Source organism: Aquila chrysaetos, chromosome 9, assembly GCF_900496995.4.
Source record: "Aquila chrysaetos chrysaetos chromosome 9, bAquChr1.4, whole genome shotgun sequence".
Taxonomy (NCBI): domain Eukaryota; kingdom Metazoa; phylum Chordata; class Aves; order Accipitriformes; family Accipitridae; genus Aquila; species Aquila chrysaetos.
Window position 1 is genome coordinate 11127049 of NC_044012.1, and position 26316 is coordinate 11153364.

General features: G+C 38.4%; 1 protein-coding gene across 3 annotated transcripts in view; it reads left to right on the plus strand.

Moving 5' to 3' along the window:
• Positions 1–26316, plus strand: part of GARRE1 (granule associated Rac and RHOG effector 1) — a 62862-nt gene that overhangs the window by 20300 nt on the left and 16246 nt on the right. Inside the window, exons 2-9 of one of the 3 annotated variants that reach the window (XM_041125869.1) lie at positions 9275–9465; positions 10088–11423; positions 14013–14153; positions 19893–20099; positions 22586–22726; positions 23011–23106; positions 23245–23406; positions 24395–24553. In XM_041125869.1, coding sequence (XP_040981803.1) covers positions 10929–11423; positions 14013–14153; positions 19893–20099; positions 22586–22726; positions 23011–23106; positions 23245–23406; positions 24395–24553 — 1401 coding nt within the window. In that variant the 5' untranslated portion in view covers positions 9275–9465; positions 10088–10928. The remainder of the gene's footprint in view (positions 1–9274; positions 9466–10087; positions 11424–14012; positions 14154–19892; positions 20100–22585; positions 22727–23010; positions 23107–23244; positions 23407–24394; positions 24554–26316) is intronic. The other 2 variants (XM_030024760.2, XM_030024761.2) reach the window with 2 other exon arrangements.

The window sequence follows — 26316 nt, forward strand, 5'->3', positions numbered from 1 at the left end:
GTGGCATTTATGAAATGTAGTATCTATGTTTGCAAGAGCAGCAAGATGGCTGGAAGCCTTGTCTAAAAGTTAACAGCTGATTTATTGATGAGGAAATGCTTCTGTTTCCAGTGCAGTTGTAAACAGTATTTCATTGTGATATACTGCTTTTGCTGATCACAAAGTTGGAGTGAATAAGAAGGTAAAAGTGGCCACACTGATTTAGACTTCAAAACTGATCCAATTCAACCTTCTTTATCTCATGGAAGTTATAAATGGATACCTAAGGAAAGGCAAGAACAGGGTGAATTTCTGGGCTACGCTCATTTAAAACTCTGTCTTCAATTATTTGCTGCATATAGGATTTCCTGAGCCTGTGGTCAGTCTGTTTAGTAAGTCAAATGAACCTCTCTGGAAGAAGGAGTGATAAGGAGACCAGAACTGCACGTTAAATTTGAAGTGTGGGTAAACCATGGATTTATGCAGTGGCATAATTATGTTTCCGGCTTTCCCAATTTCCCTTCCAAATTCCTTTGCTAATAATTTGTAATGTAAGATTTAATCTTCTGACTCTACCATTCAGTATCAGGCTGACCTTTTAGCAAAAACATTTGTAACACTGAGATCACCTTCCTAAGTGGTACAGATCAGGCCAGACCTCATCATTTTGTATGTGAGGCTAGGATTGTTTTTCCCATGTATGAATTGGTAAATTTATCCATAATGAATCTAGTCTCTTATTTTAAGCCCTCAGTCCTGTGAAGTTATGCCATTCTTTGTGTGCGTGTGTATATATATACACACATATATAGTAGTGCATTAGTATGTCATGCCTAAATGCTGCAGTATTTGACTTGGGCTTTTACTCCCACTTGGCTTTCCAAGTGATTTGTTTGGGGCAATGAAAACTTCTGAGGAAGAACCTCACTTTTGAAAGAAGACCTATTGAAGGTAGCATTTATAGAATGTCTTTCCATTATTTCTCTAAGTACTTTGCCAAAGGGTGGGAATTATTCCCATTTTTCTAGGTGCAGAAGCACCTAGTATGCAGTATTGGGTCCATGGACAAATCATTTTAAGCCAATGGGAATAAAGCTCTACATAGAGCACTCTGCTTCATTTCTGGATCAACACTGACTCAGCAGTAACTAAGCTCTTCAAGGTGATTTCATAAACCTCTTTAATAAATGTTAGTAGAAATTTTTAGCGTGAATTTTACAATGTGTATTGAAAACCTTTCATCCCAGTGAATGATACTGAAAAATACATGTGGCTTTTTCTTATGCTGGAAAGCTGCAATTTGTGATTTAACAAGGTACTTGATTATGTGAGAGATACCACTAACTTTACTGGAACTGAGCCTATGCTTAAGTCCATATCTGAAGTGAGACCAAAGATTAAACTGCTTCCAGGTTTAAGATGTCTACTATGAGTTTATAGGGTTGTAGGGTTTTTTGTTGCTGGGGTTTTTTTGCTGTTGTTCTTTGTTGTATTGTGTTCCCCCCCATCTGAAAGCTGGTCTCTTGCAGAAACATGGGAAATCATGATTTTTGTGGTTATCGTTACAGAACTGAGAAACAGTTATATTTTGTTTTCTTAATGCTTGTTTTCTCTGTTAAGTTTTAACAAGGAAATACTATCCTAGACTCTTCATGCTTACTGTATTTAGAAGTGACACTGTAATCAGGAGTGACAGGGTGAAGAATAATAGTCTAACATAGTGGCTTCTGCTGTAGCTTAGAAAGACTTTAAGTGCATATATGATGTGGTGGGTGGGTGTGCAAGGAAGGACTTGGGAGGGGATGGGAAGGGGGGAATTATCTCAAGTGACCGTAACTGGACCATGATGCACAAGACTGACCAAGTAATATTCCTGTTCCACATGTGCTTTAATTGAATGTTTCTCTAGTTCAGCCTTTTCTTCCTGTCTTCCCTTGCCTTCAGCAGGAAGGGAAATCTGTGGCTGAAAAACACCATTTATAGGAATAAATGTTGACAATTTCTAGACAAGTCTTGAGAATAAGTTTAGCTCTCCATCCCTTCCTTGAAACCATGGCCTTCAGTTCTTCACTCTGTTTTGAAGAAAAGTGTATTTTTTTTCTGATGGCTGGCTGCAAGCGGCTGGCTTTCAGTGTGAACAGGTGTCTCTTCCCAAGCAGTACCACAGGTAGTGGCCAGCATCAAAGAACTCTGTAGGCGATTTATTCTAGGAGGCAGAGCTGTGCCTTTTCTACAGAAAGTTTGTGCTGTTCGTGCCTGCTCTCACAGTGGTCCCATGAGCCTTTTCTTCATCTTAGCATGTTTTATAGCTCTGATGAGAAAGCAAGAGAGTGTGCTGGTGGTGGCTGATGTTAAGTGCACTCTTTTGGGAGATGAGAGATGGAGTCTTGAGTCGCTTCTGGCTGCCAGTCACATTGCATGAGAATTTCTCATGCTGTGTGCAAATGCTTTGTTAGGCTACTGTATCAAAAGAGTGGACATTATTTTCTGTTCCTTCTATTCTGCACCCACAGTTCTCTTTGAAATGGGAACTGGTCCTGCTTTCAAAATAGGTAACGTAAGCACCTATTGCCGAGGGAGGATTGAAACTGTGATCCTGATCTGACACAGGCATCTATTTTTGACATGCAGGGAGGCACCCTAGTCTGAAAGGTCTGGTTTAACACATTCCTTTCACCAGCTTTTCCTTTTGCTGTCATATCTTGTTGCTGAGACTTGAGTTAGTGCTGTTGGGTGTGTTACATGTTTTGCTTCAAACAAAATGTAAGGAGTCTTCTGACGCACTGTAGGCTTTGCATTGGAAAAATCAGCTCAGTATACTGATAACTGTGAATCTGATTCAGAGATACCTACCTTCCATGTGTATTTTATAGGGAGTGTAGTTATACAATTCAGGGCTATGGATTCTTTTCTGGAGGGTTAAGGGTTGGAAGTGAGGTGGTGTAGTGCTGAGTAGCCAAGACCCTCAGTCCTTACATAGCTCCAGAAATTTGGTGTTCTTCAGCCTTTTCCAGTTCTCTGCTTCTGAGTGGTTTTCAAGACGGAGTCTTTGGTAGTTTATTTTTTGGGGCAGGGCATGGGGGTGTTTTTGTCTTTGCTTGTCATTTAGGGCATCTAGCATAGATGTGCCTCTAGAGGATTTTTCAGTGTAAGTGCAAAAGACACAAATAGGCACAAGTAAGTTAATAGCTTTGTTTTAAGGAGGGTCATTTTGAAGGGAAAAAAGCTCTAGACAAAGACATGATAAATTAGTTCAGAGACTGTCTATAAGTATTAAGTTAAATGTTTCATCAGTGAAATTGGTCTTTGAGTTAATAAAACCAAGTTGCTGGAGCCTTCCACTTAGGTTTAACAAATCTCCATGCTTCTGTTTGTAATGGCTTTACTAGTAAATTAGATCAGTTTCTGTATTAGTAAGTTGGTCTGTTTAGATTTGTATACATTTAAACAGGATGCTCAAGTTGATGATTCCAGTTAAACTACGCTAACTATGTAGTCCCTTTAGAGTATGTCCTGTGAGCTGTGCTCCCCAACTGGTGGGAGGGAAGACACTGAATTGGTTTTAACACCCATCCAACCCTGGAGTAGCTAGGAGAGCAGGCCAGAGCATCTGGCAAGTCTATATTAGGAAGGGGAGACCCTGGAAGGAGGATGTTTCCAGCAGGAGCTTCATGTGTTCACTAAGGATTGGCTTGCCTAGTTTTTTTGTTTTGTTTTGTTTTTTTCCTCCAACTGTTCTGGGCAAGCAGCCAAAAAGGAATCCCAATAAGCAATTCATGAGCTAACAAGAACTAAAATGATATTGGTATAATAGGCTGTTTCTCTCTCTCTTCCCCTTTCTCCCCCTGTCCTGCTTTAATAGGAGATTTTTACAACTTGGATGACACCACCACCACCCCACCCCCCGAAACCGTACAGGAGGTGCCCGGATCTCGTGGCTGCAGCCCACCCCATTAGAAGGGTTATCAGCCTTGAAAAGTGAGGTTGGTTTTCCTTTCTGGCTTTGTAGCCTAAGTATGGGCATCTGACCAAAAGCAATTGGGGTTTGGTGATGCGTATTGCCTGCCAATAGGCTGAGCTACCGGGATGTGCATCCTCTCCCTGCTGGCGCTCGTGGGCTGCTGGGGTTTTCGTCGTGTGCCTGCATCCTGACAGCTGTGCAGCGCGAGTCCTGAGAAACTGTAAGCCTCGTTTGCCCTGATGGTGAAGATAATGATATTTGTCAACCCCTATAAAAGCATTTGCATGCTTTAAGTATTTGTGATGTGTTGGTATGAATTTACAGGTGCAAAATAACTTAGTTGCTGTCAGAGATTAATGCATATTTTCTGCCATTAACAGCATAACAGCATTACTTGGAGATGGCTGTTCTTGTTGACTGAAAAGTTTAATTTTCAAAACATAATTTCAGCTCTTGCATTATTTGGAAAAGTTTTATGTCCAAAACAGTATTTAAAAATGAAAGCAAATTTAAAAAGCACCCACACTTAATTCTACGCTTTTTCTTTTTATGGTTGGATTGAATATATTCTATCATCGTCAAGAAACTCCTGTATATTCTCAAATGGTCGTCCGTATGGCAATTTTAATATTAATAGGTGTGGCACATTAATTGAGAGTGTTGGAGATGTTCTAGTTGAAGCAAGAATTTAATTTCTCAGGTTATGAGATTTGTTACTGAAATTCTAATAGTCTTTGTTTCGTCTCTGGTATGTGGATTCCAGTTTTGAACAGATGTGGTTTGTACATGCTAAGCATACTCTATAGCTGTAGAAGTAATCCATCTTTAGTTTGGGATGGTGTAAAATGAATCAACTCCCAGTTAAAATCTGTAAAATACTGTACTGATGTCTGTCTTAACACCCCCCCCAAGTAGTTGGGATTACTTGACTGTTTTTCTTAACCTGTTTCTTTACGAGGATCCTGTAAAGTTTATTCAGAGGGAATAGTTTAATAGTTTCCACCATCTGTTTTAGTTAACTCGTATTATTCCCTACAGTTAGTAGCCTATCTAAAAGGAGAAGCAAGAAATCACCTCTTATACCACACACAGCCTGTGGCTCTTCCCTCCAGATGAAGATTGGCATGGTTCATTTGTGCCTTGAGCGCACTGGTGCAGTCTACTTTACAAGGCCCCTACCTGGGACTAACTTTCCATTTCTCCTGTTTAACTACTGTGTCTTTACTTTCACGTAGACTGCTGGTTTGAAACCTTCTTACAGTTGGGCATCTCAGTGCTGCCTTTTCCAGAATCCCCTGCTGTCTCTTCTGTCCTTGCTATTGTCTCCTTACCTTCACCCTTGCCAGTGTGGTGCTCAAGGTGAGCAAAGCAGCAGAGCCTGTCTTGTGATACACGGCAGGCTCAGTTTTGGGTCTGAGCCGGGAGCCCTTCCTAGCTGGTGGTCCTTGCTTTAGGCCACTGCGGTTTTGTGGCCAGGACACTTGTAGTTGCGTTGTGAGGTGCCGATACATGAATTGATGTTGGTTGGACCTCAGCTGTTACCTTTTTTAGTTCTGAGCCAGCTAGTGGTGGGGACAGTGGAAGACTGGTCTTCAGGGAATAGCACATGGGCTTCTACTGTTCTGCTCCCAGTTTGCTATTCCAATGTTGAAGGCCGTTTGGGATATTTTTTTTTTCTTAAGGTATCCATGTTTGGACTTTGGGCGGCCTAGCCAGGTGATGGTTCTGATGTACACAGTAGTGACGGCAGAACTTGAAGGTGGAATGCTGCCTTTCATAGAGGAGTAACTTTTGTATTCGCATAAGATTTGTGTAACTAAATGTGAGAGAGAATTGGTGCATTCTCAACCGGAGGCCCTTGGCTCTAGCAGCTTGCTGACCTTTTGGCCTTGCAGTAGGCTTTGTTTGTTCAGGCTTTTCCCTGTTAAGCAATCTGGCTGTTCTGGGTTGTTTCTTTTGGAGTTACTTTTTGGGGGGCATTAATTGAATTTAGTTGCTTTCATGTTTGATTGTTTTACATGAATGGTGCTTGCCACATTAAGTTCATCCTGAGATTTGGAATCTGTATCTCATAAAATTAAAACCAATGTACGATATCTGGAAGTGTTACTTTCAAAAAATTTAGCTCAGGTATTTTGGATCATCTTACTCATGTTATTGCACGTTCACTGAAAGGACAACAGAATTCAGAAAGAACACCTTGGCAAGCAGTTTTTAAAGTTGAGGTCAGAACCCTTTTTAAAGAATGATAAACCATTTTTTTGATCAAAAAATTTCTAACCAGTATGGCCTGCAAAAAACATTCATGTAGATGGTAAATGAAGTTGGCTGAAAGGAAGTTGATTGTGGGTAATTTTGTAACTAAACTAACTAGTGATAGACTTGTACATTTTACTCGCTACTTCGTCTGCTCAATTTCCTGTGTTGATTAAGGGAGAAGGTTGCCTCCTCTTCTAGCAAGGTAATCCCAAACAGGATGTATGGAGGATTAGACCCCTTGTTGCTGGTCCAAAACAGAAACTGGGAAGTGCCAAATTTCATTTTTCTGAAAGTCTTCTGTGTTAATTTGTGTGTCTTGCCATCAGTGAAGTTGGAGAAAATACTTTTGATTTTCTGGGAAGTATCTAAGCAAAAAATTTTGGATGTTACATTTAAAAAAAGAATAGTGAACTTGATTTGCATATGCACTCATTTTCATGCAATTTCTGTTTCCTCTATGCAAATGTGGCCATTTTTAGAGCAACTCATGCAGATGTCTGCTTGATTCTCTATGGAAGTTCAAACTAGTAGCAGTTCCTTAACCATAGCATTAACTTCTTAAAGCGAGAACATAAACAATGTGGTGAGCTTTTTTGGTAGCGTTTTACAGCTTTCAACAGCATAGTGTTCAGTATGGAGCTTGCTTTTATACTGTAAATTAGTTCTATTTATAATGTTTAATAGTATATGAACAACACTATTTTGGTCTTGATTACATAAAGGGAGGAACAAAATTTGTTTGTGGCATGCTAACTTTTTTGATAAGTTTCTACACTTGATTTCTGTGAATACTTCTGTTTTCTGCAAAATGAAACACAAGCCTAAGGCTTATATTTTGGACTGATAACATGCTGTTCTTGTATCACTAGAATGAAACACTTGGATTTTTTTTTTTTTTTTCCTAATATGGCAAGAGTTAGATTGGCATGAAGTTCATACAGTTACAATATGGAGCCCCCACTTTTTGTCCATGCACCAAGAGCAGCAGGGGAACCCGTAGCATTGGGGAAGGGAGGGGAGAGCATGGGAATGTTCCCTGCTTCACTTTTTCAGGAAAAGATGCAAAAGGAAGAATGTTTATTGTGTACATAGCATGTTGGAGATATTGTTATAGAAAGTGTAAGACGTGTAGCATTACCCACATGCCTGGTGTTGAAAATTGTAGTTTTCCTCTCTCTAAATAAATCTCTCTATAGATGCTGAAGATACAAGCTGTCCTCTTTAAGCTTTTGTGTTGATTTTATTACAAGGGAATATTGAAGTTGAATTTAGTAAGTACCTGCAGGTTTCACTATGAGATTGTCTAAAAGTAAAACACAATGATTTATCACGTTTGTTTATAGCTGTAGAAAATACGAAAACGCCATTTTTTTCTATTCATTACATTTATGTTATTTAGGATGTAGCAGCTTTATGTATTGGCTAAATATCAGACCATTTCAAATGATCAGTGTCTTAGTTTGATCCTGAAAGGCTCAGTGTGTAATCAGAACCACCAAATTGTAGTGCATTTCTAATATGCTTGTCTAATTCAGTGCTGTACAGCTTGAAACCCCCTTCTTTTTAGCTTTTTCTACTTCTGGCACTAATTAACATTTAGATATTTCATGATCTTTTCTTAAGTTCCTCTGCAATGTGAAATTCATGTCTACTTAGGGAAAATAATCACCAATTTACTTATACAATGCATATAAATTAACCAACTCTTTTGTTCCATCTACATTTTTATGCGATCAAGAAAACCAATTTAATCATGCTTTCCACTGTAAGGCACCACAGCTTATAAAGCAAGGAGAAAAATATTTTCAGCTATGCATATGATATCAAGACCTTCTAGAAAATTCAGTTTTTAATGGGTTTATTGCATTTTGACTCATTCAGTGTGAATATTGAGAGAAGTATAAAGTAGTTAGCAAAGAAAGTAATCAGCTTAGAGTACTTTCATAAGGGATGCTGAAATGCATATGGGAATTTTTGCTGTGTTTTATCTGTTTATCATGTTTTAAAAAGTGGGAATACAAGAGAATATTTGCTCTAGATCTCAGAAGCAGAACCATCTGCAGCAACAACTTCCTGAAAAACTTGTGTGTCTGTTGTTTTAGTGGGTGTGAGACTATCTGGCTCTATATGGTGTTTTGTCCTGCTATGTCTTGCCTGCTTCTTTATCTGGGATTTTTGTACCATGCATGTGTGTCAACACACATTATGTGGATGAATTGGTACCGTGTTTCTTCAAGGAACAGGTGGAAATAAGAAATTTTGACTGAAGATAAAATCTTTATTCCCCAACCATTTTGACAATATTAATACATGTTTCATATCTCAAATATAATAGCAAAAGGAACATTTTGTTGTTGAATTAAAGGGCTCTTCCTGTTTTATCTGCATTATTCTTTTAAGTGCTCAGGGAAGAAACGCTGTTATGAATTACTGTTTGATATTAGCCTCGTACATCACAATTGCTGCAGTAAGGAAAAGAACGTCCTTATTTGATCAAATCAAGTTATGTGTATGTGTAGGGGAGGGAGAGAGTGGCCTAATGTGTAACTAATAGCTAGGACTAGATAAACTGACAGAACAAATTGTATTTCTCTGCATTATACTTTCCTTCTGATAATGTCCTGACATTGTTAATCAGTGTCGTTTGTGGTCTCAAGAAATAGAACGTTACTCTCTCACAGCAAGGAACACTGTAGAAAGTTACCTGTTCAGGACACTAGTATGGGGTTTCCCACCCTAACCTGGCTGGTGGGATAAGAGGTAATTAAGTCAAGGCAGTTCTGACTCCGGCACAGAAGAAAGGAAGATGATTGAGGTGGGATTAATTAACAAGCTATAAATTCATAGTGCATAAAAATAATTTAAAATCTCATCACACACACGTACGTATATGTGTGTGTTTATATAAAATGTGTATATAAAGGTATGTAAATGAGCTTCTAGGATAACTGTGACCATTGTATGGATATAGGACTCCAACCTGTAAACATGATCATGATATGCCAACCCCTGTCCAGTTCAGAGCTGTGTTTGGCTAAGGATAAAGGGTTTAAACATCTTTATGCCCTTTTCCAGGAGCTCCAGTTCCTCCAGCCTGGCCTTGAAGGTCTTCTGCTGCAAACTGACCCTTTCTCACTACTCAGGCTCTGTTCACTTTCCTACAAATGCCTTCGAGAAAGCGCTCTTGGCTCTCCCGCTGCACTAGAGTTTGCTAGCAGGAGCAAGGCAGTACTAGAAGCTGTTTTTCCTCCCCACTTTCATATCTGGTGAGAGTGTTATTTAGGCCAGTCTGTTAGGCAATTCTGCCTCATGTAATACCTTGCATATGATAGATGCTGTCCATCATCCTGAAATGGGATGTGTATTTTGTATTTTTCAGCTAATCTCAGTTAGGATATAGACAGATTGTCTGCTGTTGTACTGAAAAAAAATTAAGGACCTGTACCTGTTGATTTAGTAAATTATTAAAATGAATGGGAGTCTCAGATTTCTGCAATAAATTATGGTGCATGAAAAAAGGTTTCATTGACTTAATTCTTAATTTATTTAAAAAAGGTGAGGTTAGAAAATGTGATTAACTCCCCCTGAGCTCTGCATTAATAGCCTTCCACTGCATAAGGGTTGCACAGGGGATTAACTATAGTCTTAAGTTTCACAGTCTAGGATGGGAGAATTAATAAAATGTTCAGCAGTGTTGAGTTTAGGAAAAGGATGACACCAACTTGTAACTGCCTTTTAAGCTGTTAGTGCAACTCTCCCTTCCTTTTGGTCTTGCATATTGTTGACAATGTGCGCTTAGAGAAGTATACCAGGATGCTGCAGGAGTTAAAATCTTAAACCTTCTCATTGTTCCATAAAATTTTAAACTTTTTTTTTTTCCCTTCACAGGAAATGACCTAGAGGCCTTACAAATACATTTGTGCATTTTTGTTCCGAGTCTACAATTGAGGGCAAATGCAATCTGGAAGCACCACTGCTTAATGTTACAACGGAAACAACTACCTCAACAAACAAGGAAAGGGGAAGAAGGCTTGCAATAATAAACACTCTAATTTTTAATAGCTTATACTTGCAAAGTCTTCTGTAAACAGAGTCCAGATTTTTTTTTTTCCCTCCAGTATTAAGAAGAGACGCTACAAATATACTAATTTGGCAGACTGGATCTGTCAAGACATTTAAGATATTTGGTCTGCTGACATAAGGATTTGCTTTTTCAAGGAAGCAGCCTCTGCACTGCTTTTATAATCGCTGTTGATCGGTGGTTTGCTCCGCTTTTCCTGATATTACTAATGGGAAAATTGTATTAAGGTATTGCTTCTAAAACTATTATTTGCATTGACAAAAATAACTTTTGCGGACTGAACAGCAAGTGACAATAATATGCTCGTGAAGGAATCGTAGGTGATAACTTCTCTGCTCCAGCATTGCTTTTGTGTGTGCAGAGTGGAATACCAAACGAGACAGAGCATTATTAAGATACTTGGGCTTGTTTTTTGAGTACAGCTTATAACTGCAGCAGGGCTGCACTGAACACTTAAAATACAAAGTCAGCAAATCTGCTGCCTTTCTCACTGCTGATACAGATTATACAGACGCTTGCCTTTTTGAAATGCCTTTTGTGAAACCTATGTACACAGTCCTCCACTGTTACTGTACATAACTATATATTTGAGGAAGGAATTTGACAAGTGATTGTTAATTCAAGAAATCTTTGGACAAGCACTCACTTATGTATTGCTGTAGTGCACAAGAAAGCAAAATGGACTATAAGCGGCGCTTTTTGCTTGGCGGGTCCAAGCAAAAAGTGCAGCAACACCAGCAGTATCAAATGCCTGAGCTAGGCAGGACCCTGAGCGCACCGCTGGCATCTACAACCCCAGCATCCCCTTTGGTCTCCTCAGCTGCTGCGGGCAGCTGCAACCACCCTGTGTCCCATACTACTCCGATCGCAGACATCCAGCAGGGAATCTCCAAATATCTGGATGCACTCAACGTGTTTTGCCGTACAAGCACTTTCCTTACAGACCTTTTCAGCAGTGTATTTAGGAACTCACACTATTCTAAGGCAGCTATGCAACTGAAAGACGTGCAGGAACATGTCATGGAAGCAGCGAGTCGACTCACAGCAGCAATAAAACCAGAAATAGCAAAAATGCTGATGGAACTGAGTGCAGGAGCTGCAAACTTTAAAGATCAAAAAGAGTTCAGCCTACAAGACATTGAGGTAAGTTACCTTGGGGGATACTGTTTTGCATGTGGATTTGTATCATTCCTTCTTAATTGGACTTCTCTTCAAAATGACTTCTACACCGTAAGTTCTCTCTGCCTTGCGTTCTGTTTGTGGGGGATGCTGGTAAAAAGAGAAACTCTTCTATTCTGTTGTTTTTCTTCTTGAAAGTATTAAGTCATTTGCAGTGCCTGACTTCCAACTGTGTTGAATTAGGTATTTAGTGGGTATTTATGTGTAAGAACTTCATGATAAGAAGATATCAGGAAATAAGAAAGATGAGTTATAATTAAATTGTACTACCTATATAATTCTAAATGGTAATCTTCTATATGATTTAAACTTATAACCAGCAATCCAACATCTGTTTCTTAGGGGAAACCATGCTTAGTTATAATGATAATAATAATAATAATGATGATGATGATGAAGAAAAACAAAAAAGCCCCAACACCCTGTCACTCCAAACCAACTAAATTAAAGTTTTGAACAGTTTTTCTTTAGTATTATCCATTCTGAGGGGAAACCTGAACACTTGGGAGTGGCATATTGTCATCAGTGTTTGTGTAAAACTGCATGAGTTGACTGATGATCGAAATTTGTGTAAAATAATGTTTATCACTCTTCAGAACATTTTTGTCATTGTGAGCTGTTGTGCTTAAAGGAAAATACCATGCTAGCCTGAGAGATTTGTGCTGTAAAACTTTGTCATGACTCTGCTGTAATTTCCATATGCTGGCAGCAAGTGCCCAACAGATGCCTAATTCTGCCCAACAGTCAGAATTCAGAGGTTCTGAAGTTGAGAGGATCCCCCACTCTCATCATGCCTGGCTGGATATTTCTAGGTATTTCTCCTGTAGTGAATATCTTAATTATGTACCAGGCAGTGTTAAGTGATAGTCACATACAAATCCCTGGTGTTTTAAGTAGTTCTTCATGTTTTGACTTATTTCTTTACAGCAGTCTTTGCAAAGTTTTTCCTACAGAATTCCATCCTGAGTGGAAAACTTAATTTTGAGTTCTCTTATTTTTGTTTTAGGTTTTGGGTAACTTTGTAAGGATTAATGTTATACACACATGCTTATCAGGCATTATGTGCTTTCTGTAACTGCACAACTTATGGATGAAGTAGTTAAGTAAAATGCTATTTGTAGTACATAATTGTAGTGAGAAATATGACTGACAGTTTTCAGTGTTGTATACTTAGTATAGAATGAAGTAAGATTAGCTGTGTATTATAAATGTCTTCTGGAGACTGGTATTTTTGAAAGCAATCTAATAACATCACTATGTTTAGCTAAGGCTGTAGGAAGAAATATCTTTTATTTTATTTTATTTTTAATTTAGGTATCAATGTGAGTTTATGTAATTAAAGACCTTGATAATACCTGTGCTGAAAGGCTTCTTTTAATTAAAAAAAGCAAAAACATATGAAGGACTGCCTGTCTTCTAGGGTTTTTTTTCGTGGACTTTGAAACTGTCTTGCCAAATGTTGGCAACTATCTGTATACTGCTTTTATAACCTAGTCAAGCAATTCTAGGTGCTAATTCATACCCTGTGCCACACACTGTGTGGCGAGAGTGCTTCTTCAGCAGTGAGTGGAGTTCATGAGCAAAAGCAAAGCATTGTTTGCATAAGTTGGCTGCACATCCTGCCAGCTTAAAGCAAAGGTAGAGAAACTTGCTTTGGTCCCTGCTTTACCTGTATAGATCTAACCCTTGTTTCTGAGCTCCACGTGCATCTGCAGTTCTCTCTTCACCAGGCAGCTTTGTGGTAGGAACAAATGTAAAGAGAACGCAGGCAAAACAGCTGGATTGCTTGGTTTTCTGTTTAGGCATATCTTGTGGAAATTGACCACTTGTCATCATACTTTTCTTATACCTTTTCTTAAATAAAACTGCATCTTGCACATAGCTTTAAAAAATGTCAGTATGCAAGATTTATGGGAACTTTTGTGTAATAAGTATTGCATTCTGCATTTGCTTAAGAACCAGAAAAATTTAAGGATTTGACACTGACTCACAGGTTGATTTTTAAGTCAGCCAGGGAACATGGTTTAGGTGACTTAAGTATATGGGCAAGCTAGTTGGATGATTGTGCCCACGAAGCAGTTATCTGTTGCTTACTGTCAAAATGGACCTTGGCAGAGGTCAGTATAGAGAATACATTTAAGTTTGTAGGTGACTTGAAAGTACGTGATACAGGTGTGCTGGAAGACGTGCTGAATTAAAAATAATCTTGAATTGAACAAATGATTTTTCCAGTTGGGATGGAATTCAGAGGGGAAAACTGAATGTTACAATATTTAAATAGAAATTTTCAGCCTCACAAGTGGAGCCCACTGGGCAGCAGTTTTGAAGAACACTTCTAGGGCTTACGGTAGTCGTATGTTGAGTAGGAGTCAGTGTTGTGCAGGTCCGAATAATAAATCAATGTTGTCGCTATTGTGCAAAGAGGCTGTTGCCATGTATTTAACACGACTATAACGTACAAGAACCGTGAAATAAGCATTCAACATTCTTCACTTTGGTTATTATGGCCTTAAACACAATGGTACACCCATGCATCACTGCTGTTGCACTTAGAGAAATAGTGAGCAACTGGAGAGACACCAGAGGAAAGTAGCAAGAGTAATCAGACACCCAGGAGATAGGACTTCAGAGGACAAATTGAAAAGACTGGCTCTACAGAAGAGAAGACAAAGAAGGAAAATGAGAATTGTTCAGGTATGTAAGAAGCTGCCAGACGATGTGGCAGTGTTCTGTTCATCATGTCCACGTAAGGTGGAGCAAGAAGTAATGAACTTAAATTTCAGGAGGAAAGATTCATATTAGACGTTGTGGAAATACTTTGTAATGTTAGTGAAGCACTGACGTGGATTGCTCCAAAGGGTAGGGAGCCTCCATCATGAGGAACTTACAGAACAGGTTAAACCTGTGTCTAGCAAAACTGACCCAGGTGAAACTGCTCCTTGCTTGGGACAGTAGGATGACCTTTTGAGAGCCTCTCCTACTCTGCTTTTCTGTGATTTGAAGACTGAGCTATTTATGCTGAAATGTAAATTAAAAAAAAAAAAAAAAAAAAAAGCTGTGGTTTGTTTTTTTTTTTTTTCTGCGATCTATGGAAAAGTTAACATTTCGTAAAACTACCAGCAGGATTAAAAAACTCACAATGGAAGCAGAAAAATATAAAGGGCTTGCCTGACTTCATCAGAGTTCACTGACCAGGGGAAATGAGGGGAAAAGAGTGCGAGAGGCAGTGTAATTGTTTCCTTGGAAAATACAAGGGGGGGGAAATACAGTAATATCTGAATTTTTCAGCTTCTCTAGTAGGTGACTGAAAGAACTTATAACTCTGAGAGAGAATTGAGAGATGGTCAAATGTCTGAGTGGCAGCTCAGCAACATCCTATGAAGAGGTACTCCAGAGCCTCTTTGAGGGATGAAGTCTGGTATTAACAGAGGCAGTGGGAGGCGAGTGGTAATTCATGTTGGGGTGGGAGGAGAGAACCCCAAATTCATAAGAAGGACATGAATGAGGCTTTTTCTATGCATCAGCCCAGCTAAGGAAAATGTACTTTTCCTAAGTCATTCTCAACAAAGGCTGTATGTTTTGAGGAAGAATGAGAAATATAAGCAAAGCAGGTTTGGCTGTAGAAAATTAGCAGAAAGCTATAGTTCTTCTGAGGTGCCACACGTTTTTAATCTAGTGCAGCGGGCTCTAGCCCCCAGGGAAGGCAATATCAAGAAAACTTCAAGTTCTGATGAACATATGCTGACTTGGATTTGGACTAAAGAAGGTTGTGCAACCTGGACTGTAGCAGCAGTGGGTGAGGGTTTTAATTTATTTATTGTATTTTAGCAGAACAGAGCTTGCTAGTTCAGAGCTGTCTGCCAGAATGTGTAAGAAGGTGACTTCTCTTGATCAAAGTCTTGGTGACAGATGGAGTTTCCCAAGGTTTCTTACTTTCAGAAGTGCAAATGCTGATTTTTATTTTTTGCCTTTCCCTTTCCCCTTCAAAAAAACTGAATTCTCAGGTGTTTTGTGCCTGTATGGGTGAGGAACAGCTTGGAAATCAGGGGGAACAAGAGTGTGTTTTATGTTAAGTTTTCCAGATCTGTTGTTAAAGTTTTGTAAGCTGGAAGAATGCAGTAAAACTGCACTTCTGTTAATAGAAGCATTAAAGGAAGTCGGGGGTGGGGGGGGGGGGGGGGCGTGGGGAATTAAAACTGGAAGAAATTTGTAAATTTCCTCATCTCTTGTGAAGCTTTGCAGCAGCCTCAGTACTGCAAAATACAAAGAATGAATCTTGTTTTAGTTACGTGGAGCTTATGTATTGTCTTAAAGACAGAGATGTACATGTTGCCTTCCTAAACAAAAGGGAGGCATGAATGGGCACAGGATATTTACTTGGGTGCTCTGTTTTGTATTAAATGGAGATAATTTTTGGCTTGTGTGTGTATAAAATAACTGAAGATTTTTGAACAAGAAGCTTGTGGGACAAAAATGTCTGAGTAAATATAAAATGTAGGCTTTCCTTAGCAAACATTATAAAGCCCAATTTAAATATTTTTTAAAATTATTATCTTTCCTGTGATTTGCAGGGATTGGCTTCAGACTTTTCTGAGTTGTGGAACTGTTAGTAGCAAAAAGCTGCTTCAAATCAGTAGGAAATGCTATGGCTTGCTGGAATGCCATTGTATTCTTGTCTTGGTCTATAATCTCATGATCTGCTCTCAGATCTGCTAGCATTGTCTTTAGAAATATTTTGTATTACATTTTAATTGCTGCTTTTTATTTTTAAAATGCTTAACACTTAAATGCTTCTTTGCTAAATTATAGTTAGCATTTTAGTAGCTGTCAATATCAGATTATCCCTACTGGGTTTTTAGGTTGACTGTTAGCAGAAATGAGTCTGTTAGGTTGCCCGTGTCTCTTAATACTGTAGATGTAAAAGTGCAACTTCTGCTGGAATCTAGTTTATCTTGTAGGTAACTCTTTTTCAATGAGCAGGATCATGTCTTCCCTTGGAGGTGTTTTGGTCATGAGATCACTCTTCCAAACTGCAGGGCATTGCTACCTAGTAAAAATGAATAATATTCTGCCCGCTTTCAGTATTATGTGGGAAAGGGTGTTATCTCATAATCTGGTACACCAGTTTGAGTCATACCTCATTGTTAACTTCATTATATTGCTATTTTAATCTGGTATCTTCAGTGGGTAGACAGGTTGTGCACAGGGCTTATTGTTACCAAAGCTATTAAGAACTCTGTTAAGGGAAATGGGGTAGTAGGAAACCACTGAATAAGCGTGTTGCGGTGTTTTGGTTTTTTGAGTGTTTTGTTCGCTTAGGTAAATAGCCAAAAAGAAAAAAAAAAGGGGGGGAAGGGAAAGAAATTCTACTACATAAAATGGTACTTGGAACTGCAGGTCATTATTTGTATCACATTTGGAAGACTGACACTGGTTATTTGCTGACTTTATTAGTGGTAGTGTTCTGTTTTAAAGAATCTGTTGTATAAGATTTGCTTGCCAGGGAATTTGCGTGGCATCACTGTTTAGCAATGAAATCTGGCAATTTCGTGTGTGCACTTCGTCCAGCAAAATGTTCCAAAGTTGATTGTGTGCCCCCATTAGGAGGATAATGCGGGACAGAGTAACCTAACACTGTACCTCCACCCGATGCTCCTGTTTGTATGTAACCAGTTTGATTAAACTCATCACCTGTTTGAGACAAGGAAGTCTGAAGTGAGACCTCCCCCAAAAGTCCCATTGCTTCCACATGCCTAAACAGGAAGAGAGATTCCTTTAGGTAAGGTTATTCAGCTGCTGAGCTGGATAGTTGTCCTACCTGGTAACAGGTTAGGAAAGTCAAGGTGCTAGAGCTGTATTTCTTGGCATGAAAAGTTTGCAAGCTGAAGACCTCATCGTATATGCAATATAAATGATTCTAAAAAATGGTTTAAGAAAACACCACCACTACCAAGAAAAACTTACTAGTTGACACCTGTGATGATTCCAGTTCATCTTTGATTACTTCATAGTCTCTAGGCTTTAGTTGGTTCTTATTATGGTCTAAAGCAGGGGAGTCAAACACTTCTGCATAGGAAAGCAGGGAAAAATAAACTCGAAAAAGAGATGGTGGTGTCTTCAACTGTGAAAAAAATGCATCCATATGCTAATATTGTTCTGCAGATTTCACAACAGAGATTTAGTATATATTGCTTTACACACTTTAACTGCTAGCCAACACTGGCTGTATTTGTTAAACTGGTGGTGGCTGTACTACTTTCCCACAGTTAAGACAGAGTTTCAGCTCTTTGGAAGAAAATCCTCAAGAAGTCAACTTTAAAAGCAAAGCAAGTTTGGCATCTGCATTGAGTGTTTAACAGTGCAAAAATCCTCCACCACTTGGATTTTATTTAAGCAGTTAAAACCGTCCTTACCCATTTCTGAGGAAGACTGAAATAGATTACTTTTTTAAACAAAACAGAAGTTCAGTAAAGCAGATGTTACTATTTATCTTTACTGTTTAACATTGTAAATTATACTAGGAATGTTGTGTGCTGCCACTTAAACTAAATCATTTGTTTATTTTGAGCATTATTCCCAGGCAGGGGAAACTTCAACCTCTGTACCTTAAATATTCTTTGAAACTTAATCGGCTTGAAATTCCTAATGAGTCCTAGTTTCTTCTTCCCCTGAGAACTGCATTCTTCATACACAGAAGTATTCAGATCACCAGTTGCCTTTTCTTGCAATTTTCTTATAAATCTTTCTAATCTTGTAGCCAGGAAAGTTGGAGTTTTATTCATTTTATCATTTGCTGGCTGCTTTTTTTAATAAGGCAAACTCCACTTTCAGAGGTCAGTCAAAGTACCAAAAATGTTTAATTTTATGTCTTGTACAAAGAAGGGAAGTGATTGAACCAGAATGGAATGTCAAAAGGAGTCCGGATGCAATGGAAAAAAGCATTGCCACCACTGGTTCTTCTGAAGTAGATAGCTAATGCATATAACTGTTCGTGTGACTCCACAGTCTTGCCAGTAAGATCATTGTGTCTGAATATTTTTATTCCAGAAGAATGTAGCTGAAAATGAGCCAGATGATTTATTTGCTGCAAGGCATAATGGCTTTGTACATTATCTGTGTATTTTATGAATTATTCCTAAAATGGAATTAAAGTTGAGTCTTTTTTAATAAATCAAAGTCAAATATACATTTTTAAATCACTTTGTGTGACAATCTCCATAGAAGAAACAAAACACTTTGAATAGCTCTTAAATACTTTCTACAGTAATTTGGAAAATACTTGTTTCTCTGCCGTGTTCTGGTTATGCTTTGTTGTAAGCTTTTGTCCGCTTAGGAGAGCGCGGCCCTGAAGGTAGACAGAGTGCTCCTGTTCATGCTGCTTTGCTCTCCAGGTTGTCCTTCTGGATGGTTGCACTCCTGTCTGTTCTTCCACATGTGGTGGCCGCACAGAAGTACTCAGTTTGTGTGACCTGTTCTGTTTTGCTTGTAGTAACTGAGGCATGTGTGTGTCTTTGGTTATAATTCTCATTAGCATGCGTATGAGAGGCGGAGATAAACCGGGGATGGAAATGTGCAGGTGACAGAGGTCCAGGACACGGAGCTGGGCTCTGGCTGGTGGAGGTGGGCGCCCCTTCCCTGGCACAACGCTGGTGCTGCCCTCAGCCCAGTGAGTACTGGGAGAGACTGGCAGCCCTTTGCTTCGCTGCCTTTCCTCGGATTTTCTGAGTATTACATGACCCATTTCAGTGAAATGTTCTGAAGAGAAGATTTGTGCCAGCGTTAGCAGTTCATGTCAGACAATGCAAGTGACAGGGCTGCAACTTTATGCATGCATTCTGCAGTCACTGTTATATTCTAAAAATGGCACTGTGTTGCCACTGTATTATGTGGCAAAATGTTCTGATGCTTATTACAGGTTATTGCTCTGCTTGGAAGATAAACTGCTGGATTAAGCTTTTCTGATTTTTTTTTTTTTTTTAATGATAACATTTTAAAATGATTCAGATTTGTTTGTTTTGGGGTTTTTATCATATATTCAGCTAGGTCTATGTGCAAGTGGGTTTTGCTGTTGACTTTGTCCTTGTGATAATATGCTACTCCCATTTTTGTATTGTCATGTGCTTGATATTGCTAAGTAACTTGACAAGCTTTTTGTTCTTCAAATTAACCATAACTTGAGTGCAGAAGTAAAAATGACATGGAATCAGTCTGATCTCCCCTTAATTCATAGAAACCAATGCTCACTCACTGTTTACCTTATTTTAAGTAAAAGGTGAAATATTATGTGTTACTTACGATCTGAAGCGTTCTTTTAATAAAAAAAAGAACTGAGTTTAACTTGGTTCCTTACCCAATCACTGAACAAAAAGGAAGAAGGGAAACTTCTGTGACATCTTCGATTTGCTTGAAACTGGCTTGTTTCTTCTCCCGCAGGTACTTGGGCGATGTTTCTTGACGGTGATGCAGGTCCACTTTCAGTTCCTGTCACAAGCTTTGCAGAAGGTCCAGCCAGTGGCACACTCTTGCTTTGCTGAAGCTGTAGCCCAGGAGAGAAAGAACGTTAGTGGGGCTGGAGCCTCAAACTTAAGCCCCACAAATGAGCTAGAAGATGCAGTAAGATCATGGAGAGGAGCAGCAGAGGTATGGAGGTCTTGCTGTAGTGACATTATATTTAGTGAAATGACAGCAATGTTTAGTGAAACCTAAATTGAGGCTGGATGCCCTAATAAAGGAAGAAAATCTCTGATTTTAAAGACATGCTACATTTGAAGGTGGGAACATGGTGCAGTTAGTTTCAGATGCTTGTTTTACCTATATGGTGATTATACTATCTTTGCCCTGTGTAAAGTTTTCTTTGTGATATGATTGTACCTAAGGAGTGCACAAACAGTGGAAACAGCTTGTTGTTATTAGTAATGAATTAACAATGTTGAAATGCGATTTGGCAGACAGAGCGAATTTGAAAAAAGAAAACTGAAAACAACCAAAACCCAAAACCAACATACAAGTCGTTGTTCAAAATCATAGTAAAATCTTGATGGAAAAATAATTTAGATAATGTCTATTTCTTCTAAATTTTGAGTATGAATTCTGTTTTATACTTTAAAATCTTTATGGTAACTTTTAACACTTTCGCCTTCATGCTGTTAAGTTTGATGTTCCTTGATCCATCAATTGTTGGAATGTTGATCGTATTACTTTAAATGTACCATTCCCTGGACTTGTGTTTTCACAAACACTTGCCATCTGTGGAGTCCTTACTTTTCCTGCTGAAAAAGAAGTACTTCACAAAGCAAAATAGTTTCATGAGCTTTTCTGCTTTCCGTTGCACTGTTGAAGTCTGCAGACTGATAGATCAAAATGGATTCAGGCATTAAGTGCATGGTTTCCTTAAATTCAAGTAACTTGGAGCATGTGCTTTTGAAGTCTAATTCGGCAGCCCACACAGGCGTATTAATCATCTTTGCTGGAAATCTTGTCAAGGTTTCCATTTATCAACTAACATTTGCAAGGTATATGAAAGCAAACAAGTTACCTTTAGAACTATGAATGCAGAGGGATTATTTGTTATTTTTACCGCAGCATAGATTTACTTCACTGAATAAAATAGGGATTTGGGAGTGCTTTAGGTGTATTACAGATAATCATAACAGGTCTAATCCTGGTATAGCTTTACTCCTTTTCAATAAAACCCGTTAATTTTATGTTTAATATACTTAGTTCCTTAAAACTGTGTTACAATTTCTAGAAATGCCCTACAATTGCTATCAAGTTTGTTTAAAATGTGGTTAAAATTAAACTTGGGTTTGCAGAATCGGGGACCTTAACTTTCTTTTCTGCCTCCTTAACAGCCCACTTGAGCTATTTCTGTTAATAAGACCTTTATTTCGAAATAGAGTTTAGTACAAGTATTACACTAATCAAATCTTTTATTAAACATAAATGGGGAGACGAGAAGAATACAGATTGTCCCTAGTTCCAGAATAACAATAGAAGGAACTTCTCAATTTTTACGATTGACTAAAATAGCTAATCTGAAGTACTTGTGTGGGGTTTTAGGGCAGTGTAAGAAAAATCTGTGCTCTGTAAATAAATAAAATCTCTTTCTCTTATAATTGTAGGTAGTCTAATATACATGTCATTTTGATAGAAGGGAGACTTGAAATACTGAAATCTTTCCAAATTTTTACTTTGTGGAGTGGAAGGCAATCCATTATTTCCATATAAAATTAGCCTCTTTGGCAGGAGAATACATTGCTGTTTCAGAATAAAGTTTAAGATGATACTCTATCAGTAGCTCAAAACTGTTTTTCCTTTTTAAGATTCTCACTTGGAAAATGCTGTAATTTTGTATGTGTCAATGAGGTGAGCATTATGTCTGTCCATTGGCTGTAGTACCAAAAATCCCCAGTTTGGACATCCTACTTTAGAGTAGGACTCGTCCTAGACTGAAGAATAAGCCATATCTGAGGCCTTAAATGCAGTTGAGAGTAGGTTTCTATTTGTTTCACCCTGCTCAGTAGTGTAATATTTTACAGTTAAAGCTAGATATTTGGCTTTTCATATTTCTTATTTTTCAAAATCATATTATGTAAGGCTATTCTCTTGCCATGCTGACCTGATCTTACAGTCTGGTGTGGCTCTTCTCAAATTGCACTACAGTAATCACCCTTAGTTTTATAAAATATATCTTCTTATGTACACAGGAGTGTTTGTACACATGATTAAATGTATATTCTGGTTCTGTGGCAAGTAATATCCTTTATGTTGAAGTTTTAAGTTCCTCCTCTGGTAACCAGAGTCATCATGTGGCCTGTGTAACAGGATCCTTAGTCCTGGGAGGGAGCTGAAATAGTAACAGCAAACAATGCTGAATTAAGTTGCTAGCCAACACCTATATGCCATACAAATTACGTGAGATTTGTACTTTCAAAGCAGTGGTAGAGGTTTAATAAGTTATAATAAATCATCTCCTCCTGATCCTTTCCACCAGGTGCTGCTTCTCATCTCTTTTATAATGTTTTAAAATCTGTGGGTTGTTTTTTTTTTCTTTTTTAAAATTTAATTAAGCTTGACCTGGTTTAATGTTGAACCTCTTTACCCTGGATTTTTATTTTACTTTACAGGCCACATCTCGACTGCGAGAAAGAGGCTGTGATGGGTGTTTGGCAGGAATTGAAGTTCAGCAACTTTTCTGCTCACAGAGTGTGGCAATCCCTGAACATCAGCTCAAAGAGCTAAACATGAAAATTGACAGTGCTTTGCAGGTGAGTTTTTAAACTTGCTGCTTTCCTGTGCACGTAGTACAGTCAGGGGGCCAAGGAATGAAATAGGGAAGGAGTATATTGCTGGAGAAATATGTACCACAGGTAGCCACGAGGTATTTGAGAATTACAGTATTGGAATCTTACGTGATAAATGTGTGTATGCCATAGAACTGAGTAGGGTAAATCCATGTAACAATTCTTATGTATGTGTCCAGACACAATGACTGCATGCTTGCTTACTTGCTGATACGCCTGTTCTATCTCAACTTTTTCTTCAATGTCAGGCTTACAAAGTGGCTTTGGAGAGTTTAGGCCATTGTGAATATGCAATGAAGGCTGGCTTCCACTTGAACCCGAAAGCTATTGAAGCAAGTCTTCAGGTAGGGTCTGCTAAACGTGCTCTCTCTTTCATTGCTCCTCACCTTGAAAATAACTATTTTAAAAAAAAACATTGGACTTGTATTAGGATTTTCTAAAGTCTTCATTTCTTCTAATTGATCTGTTCTTTTATGTTTAAGGGCTGTTGCAGTGAAGCTGAAGCCCAGCAAACAGGAAGGAGACAGACTCCACCACAGCCAATTCAGTGTGAACTGCCCACTGTACCTGTTCAGATAGGGTCGCATTTTCTGAAAGGAATATCCTTTAATGAGTCTGCAGCAGAAAACCTGAAGCTGAAGACGGTAATAACTCTGAATCTAACCACAGGAGTGAAGAGAGAAAGGAAAAAAAAAAAAAAAAAAAAAAAAAAAAAGAGGAAAAAAAAGAGTAGAACTCCTTAAAATTTAGAGAACAACTGCAGTAGAAGTTCAGTGCCAAACTTGTATTTAAAAGTACATATTTTTAGCCTGATTTCCTGTGGAAACAAGATGTTGATAACATTGTAGGTCCACGCCTGCTTCTGGTAAAGTTTTAACCACCTGGCCAAATTCAGTCCAATCTGAGAGAAGCATAGAAGTCTAGGAGGTAATGAAGCTGCTATGAACTTTTTGAAAATAGGTGGGTTAAGTATCAAGAAGTGCAGAGGAAAGTGAGCCCTTACAGGTGCCCCAACCAGGTGATGCACTTCAGAGTTTTTATCTTCTTAGGTGCCAAAATAAGTCTGGCCCAGCCTAGTGCTAAAGGAGGTACTTGAAAAAATATTTTGTAACAGAGCTCGTTTTAATGTCTTCTTACAAACTTTAATAATTTTTTTAAAAAATAATTTAAAATTGTGGAGACATTAATTGTGTTTTCAGTATAAAGGAATGGAAAAGATGTCCATTCAGAAGTAATACGGGCAATTTTAATCAGCATTTTCACTTTTTTTTTTTTGTAGATAAGCCCAGTTCCTTGCTCCTGAAAGAGTTGAAACAATCCACAGCTCAAAATGCTGCTTTTTTATTGTCTTTGCAGTGCTTCTTGTAGTTTTGATTAAACCATTTTGCAAGAATATAAGCAAAAATACTGTTTATGATTTTGGAGGAGTATTTTGTTCCAAATAGCAGAGACTGTCTTCCATATTTCTGCTCTGTAGTTGAGCTCTTTTAGTTATAGAAGACTGTTGAGAGGTAGCACACATTATAGTTATTTGAAATATGTGTAGAACAATACATATGGAAGCATTGGTGTTATCATTTCTGAATCATGTGTTTAGTATGACAAAGTTTTTATGATTTCCCCCTCCCCCAGCACACAATGCTGCAGTTGATTAAGGAAGCTGGATGCCATAATGGACTTACACCACGGGATGACTCTCCTGTTACTGAAGTACTAAATCAGGTTTGCCCTTCCACTTGGCGAGGAGCCTGCAAAACTGCTGTACAATTGTTATTTGGCCAAGCTGGACTGGTAAGTGACTATGAATAGCCTTAGCAAAAAAAGGGCTACTTAAACATCCTGAAGAGAAACTAGATATTTTAAAGGGTTTGGAAATTAATTTCCAGTGTCTTACTTTGTGTTTCTCCATTTTTAATGCTGCAGCTAACTTGATTTATGAGCAAAATGTATCCTCGTAGAATGCAAGTTTGTAGATGGTATCTGTAGTTGATAGGAACAGAAGAATGTACTGTGTACTTCGTATTCTCCATTATTAGAGAGAGCACAAGAAATGAAACTTCTAATTCATAGTGAAATAGATTTTCAAATCTATAGATGACCATGTTAAAGAGAAACACCCCTTCCCCCCTTCCTTCTCTCAGATGAGCTTTAAAAACTGCCATTTTTTCATTTCCTCTCTGCTTTGAATGGAAGCTGGGTTTCCTGCCCAATGTAAACCAGGAAGTCCTCTGCACCAAGTAATGCTACCTGACATCTCCAACAGGACAGAGCAATTAAATACCTTGCTGTAGACATATGTGTTCATTAGAAACAAACCCCATGGATTTTACAGTATCTAAACAGTTGCTAAAAATAGATGCTTTGGAACATACTCTGATAAGAAAATGCATTAGTGCTCCCATAACTAATTACTGCTATCTCTTCATTTAATAAAGTGTTCATTCATGACACAGGTTTTTGGACTACTGTGAGTTGGCATTTGACTGGACAAATAAAATGGGGGAAAGACTGCAATAGGATAGGAAGGAAATGCAAGCGTAAAGGTACACCGTAGCCTATGATCGTTTCTGTCAAGTATTTGCATCATCTTTAACCGACAATGAGTTGATTCATATACTGATTCTTTGTTCAAGGTGGTGGCAGGCCATCAGGACTCTCTAACTAACTGTAATTTCTGATGAAAGGATCCATATTGCTACATACTTTGTAAATACCACATTTTTCAAACAAATCACACGGCTGATTAAGTGACTTTGACCTTCTGTCCTAGTTCATTAAACCATATGTTTTTTGGTACTGTTACTAGGTTCTCCAATAATGTAAATAATAAATTTGTCAGATATTTCTACTTTAGCATTCCTTTGATACTAGTTATTAGATATTCCCTTAATATTAAATATCTGTTAGAGAAGTAGGTTCAAATCATACTGGAATTCAACTGACTTATCATGTAAAGGCGGCCTAAAATCAAAGGGACAGACCATCAGTATCATAACAGCAGCGCATCTGCTATCAGTCCTTACTTCACTGTGATACAGGGGTTTAAGGATAGGAGATGGTAGTGCATTAACCACTTTGTAGAAGGAAATTTTACAGGGAGGCATAAGAAGGTGGTATCTTTGCAGGGAGAGAAAGTCAACTGTGGAATAGTAGGATTGATCAAACTTCTGCTTAAGTGTTTTCAAGGAAAATATGTATTAAATATTAATAAATACAAGAAGAACTAGAAAAAAGGATATGGTTAAGTGGGATTGTGTCTTCACCTGCCATAGTTCATGGTAGGATGCTGGGAGTCAGCAGCAAGGTATGGGAAATGAGGCCAAGAAAGAAACTGTTTCTCAGTAGCCCTATGGGAGTGTGCTGTAACTCACGATAAGTTCTTGGCTCCTGAGTGTCTAGATGAGGAATGCCTTGGAGGATGCTGCACCTCCCACTATTTCCTTTCCAGGGGGTTTTAGGGTTGTGCACACCCAAGTCCTGCCCTGATGAGATTTGGGGAGTGGCCGGAGGCATATTTGGACTCGAGATTCTGGAAATCTGGTGTCCCCAAGTCT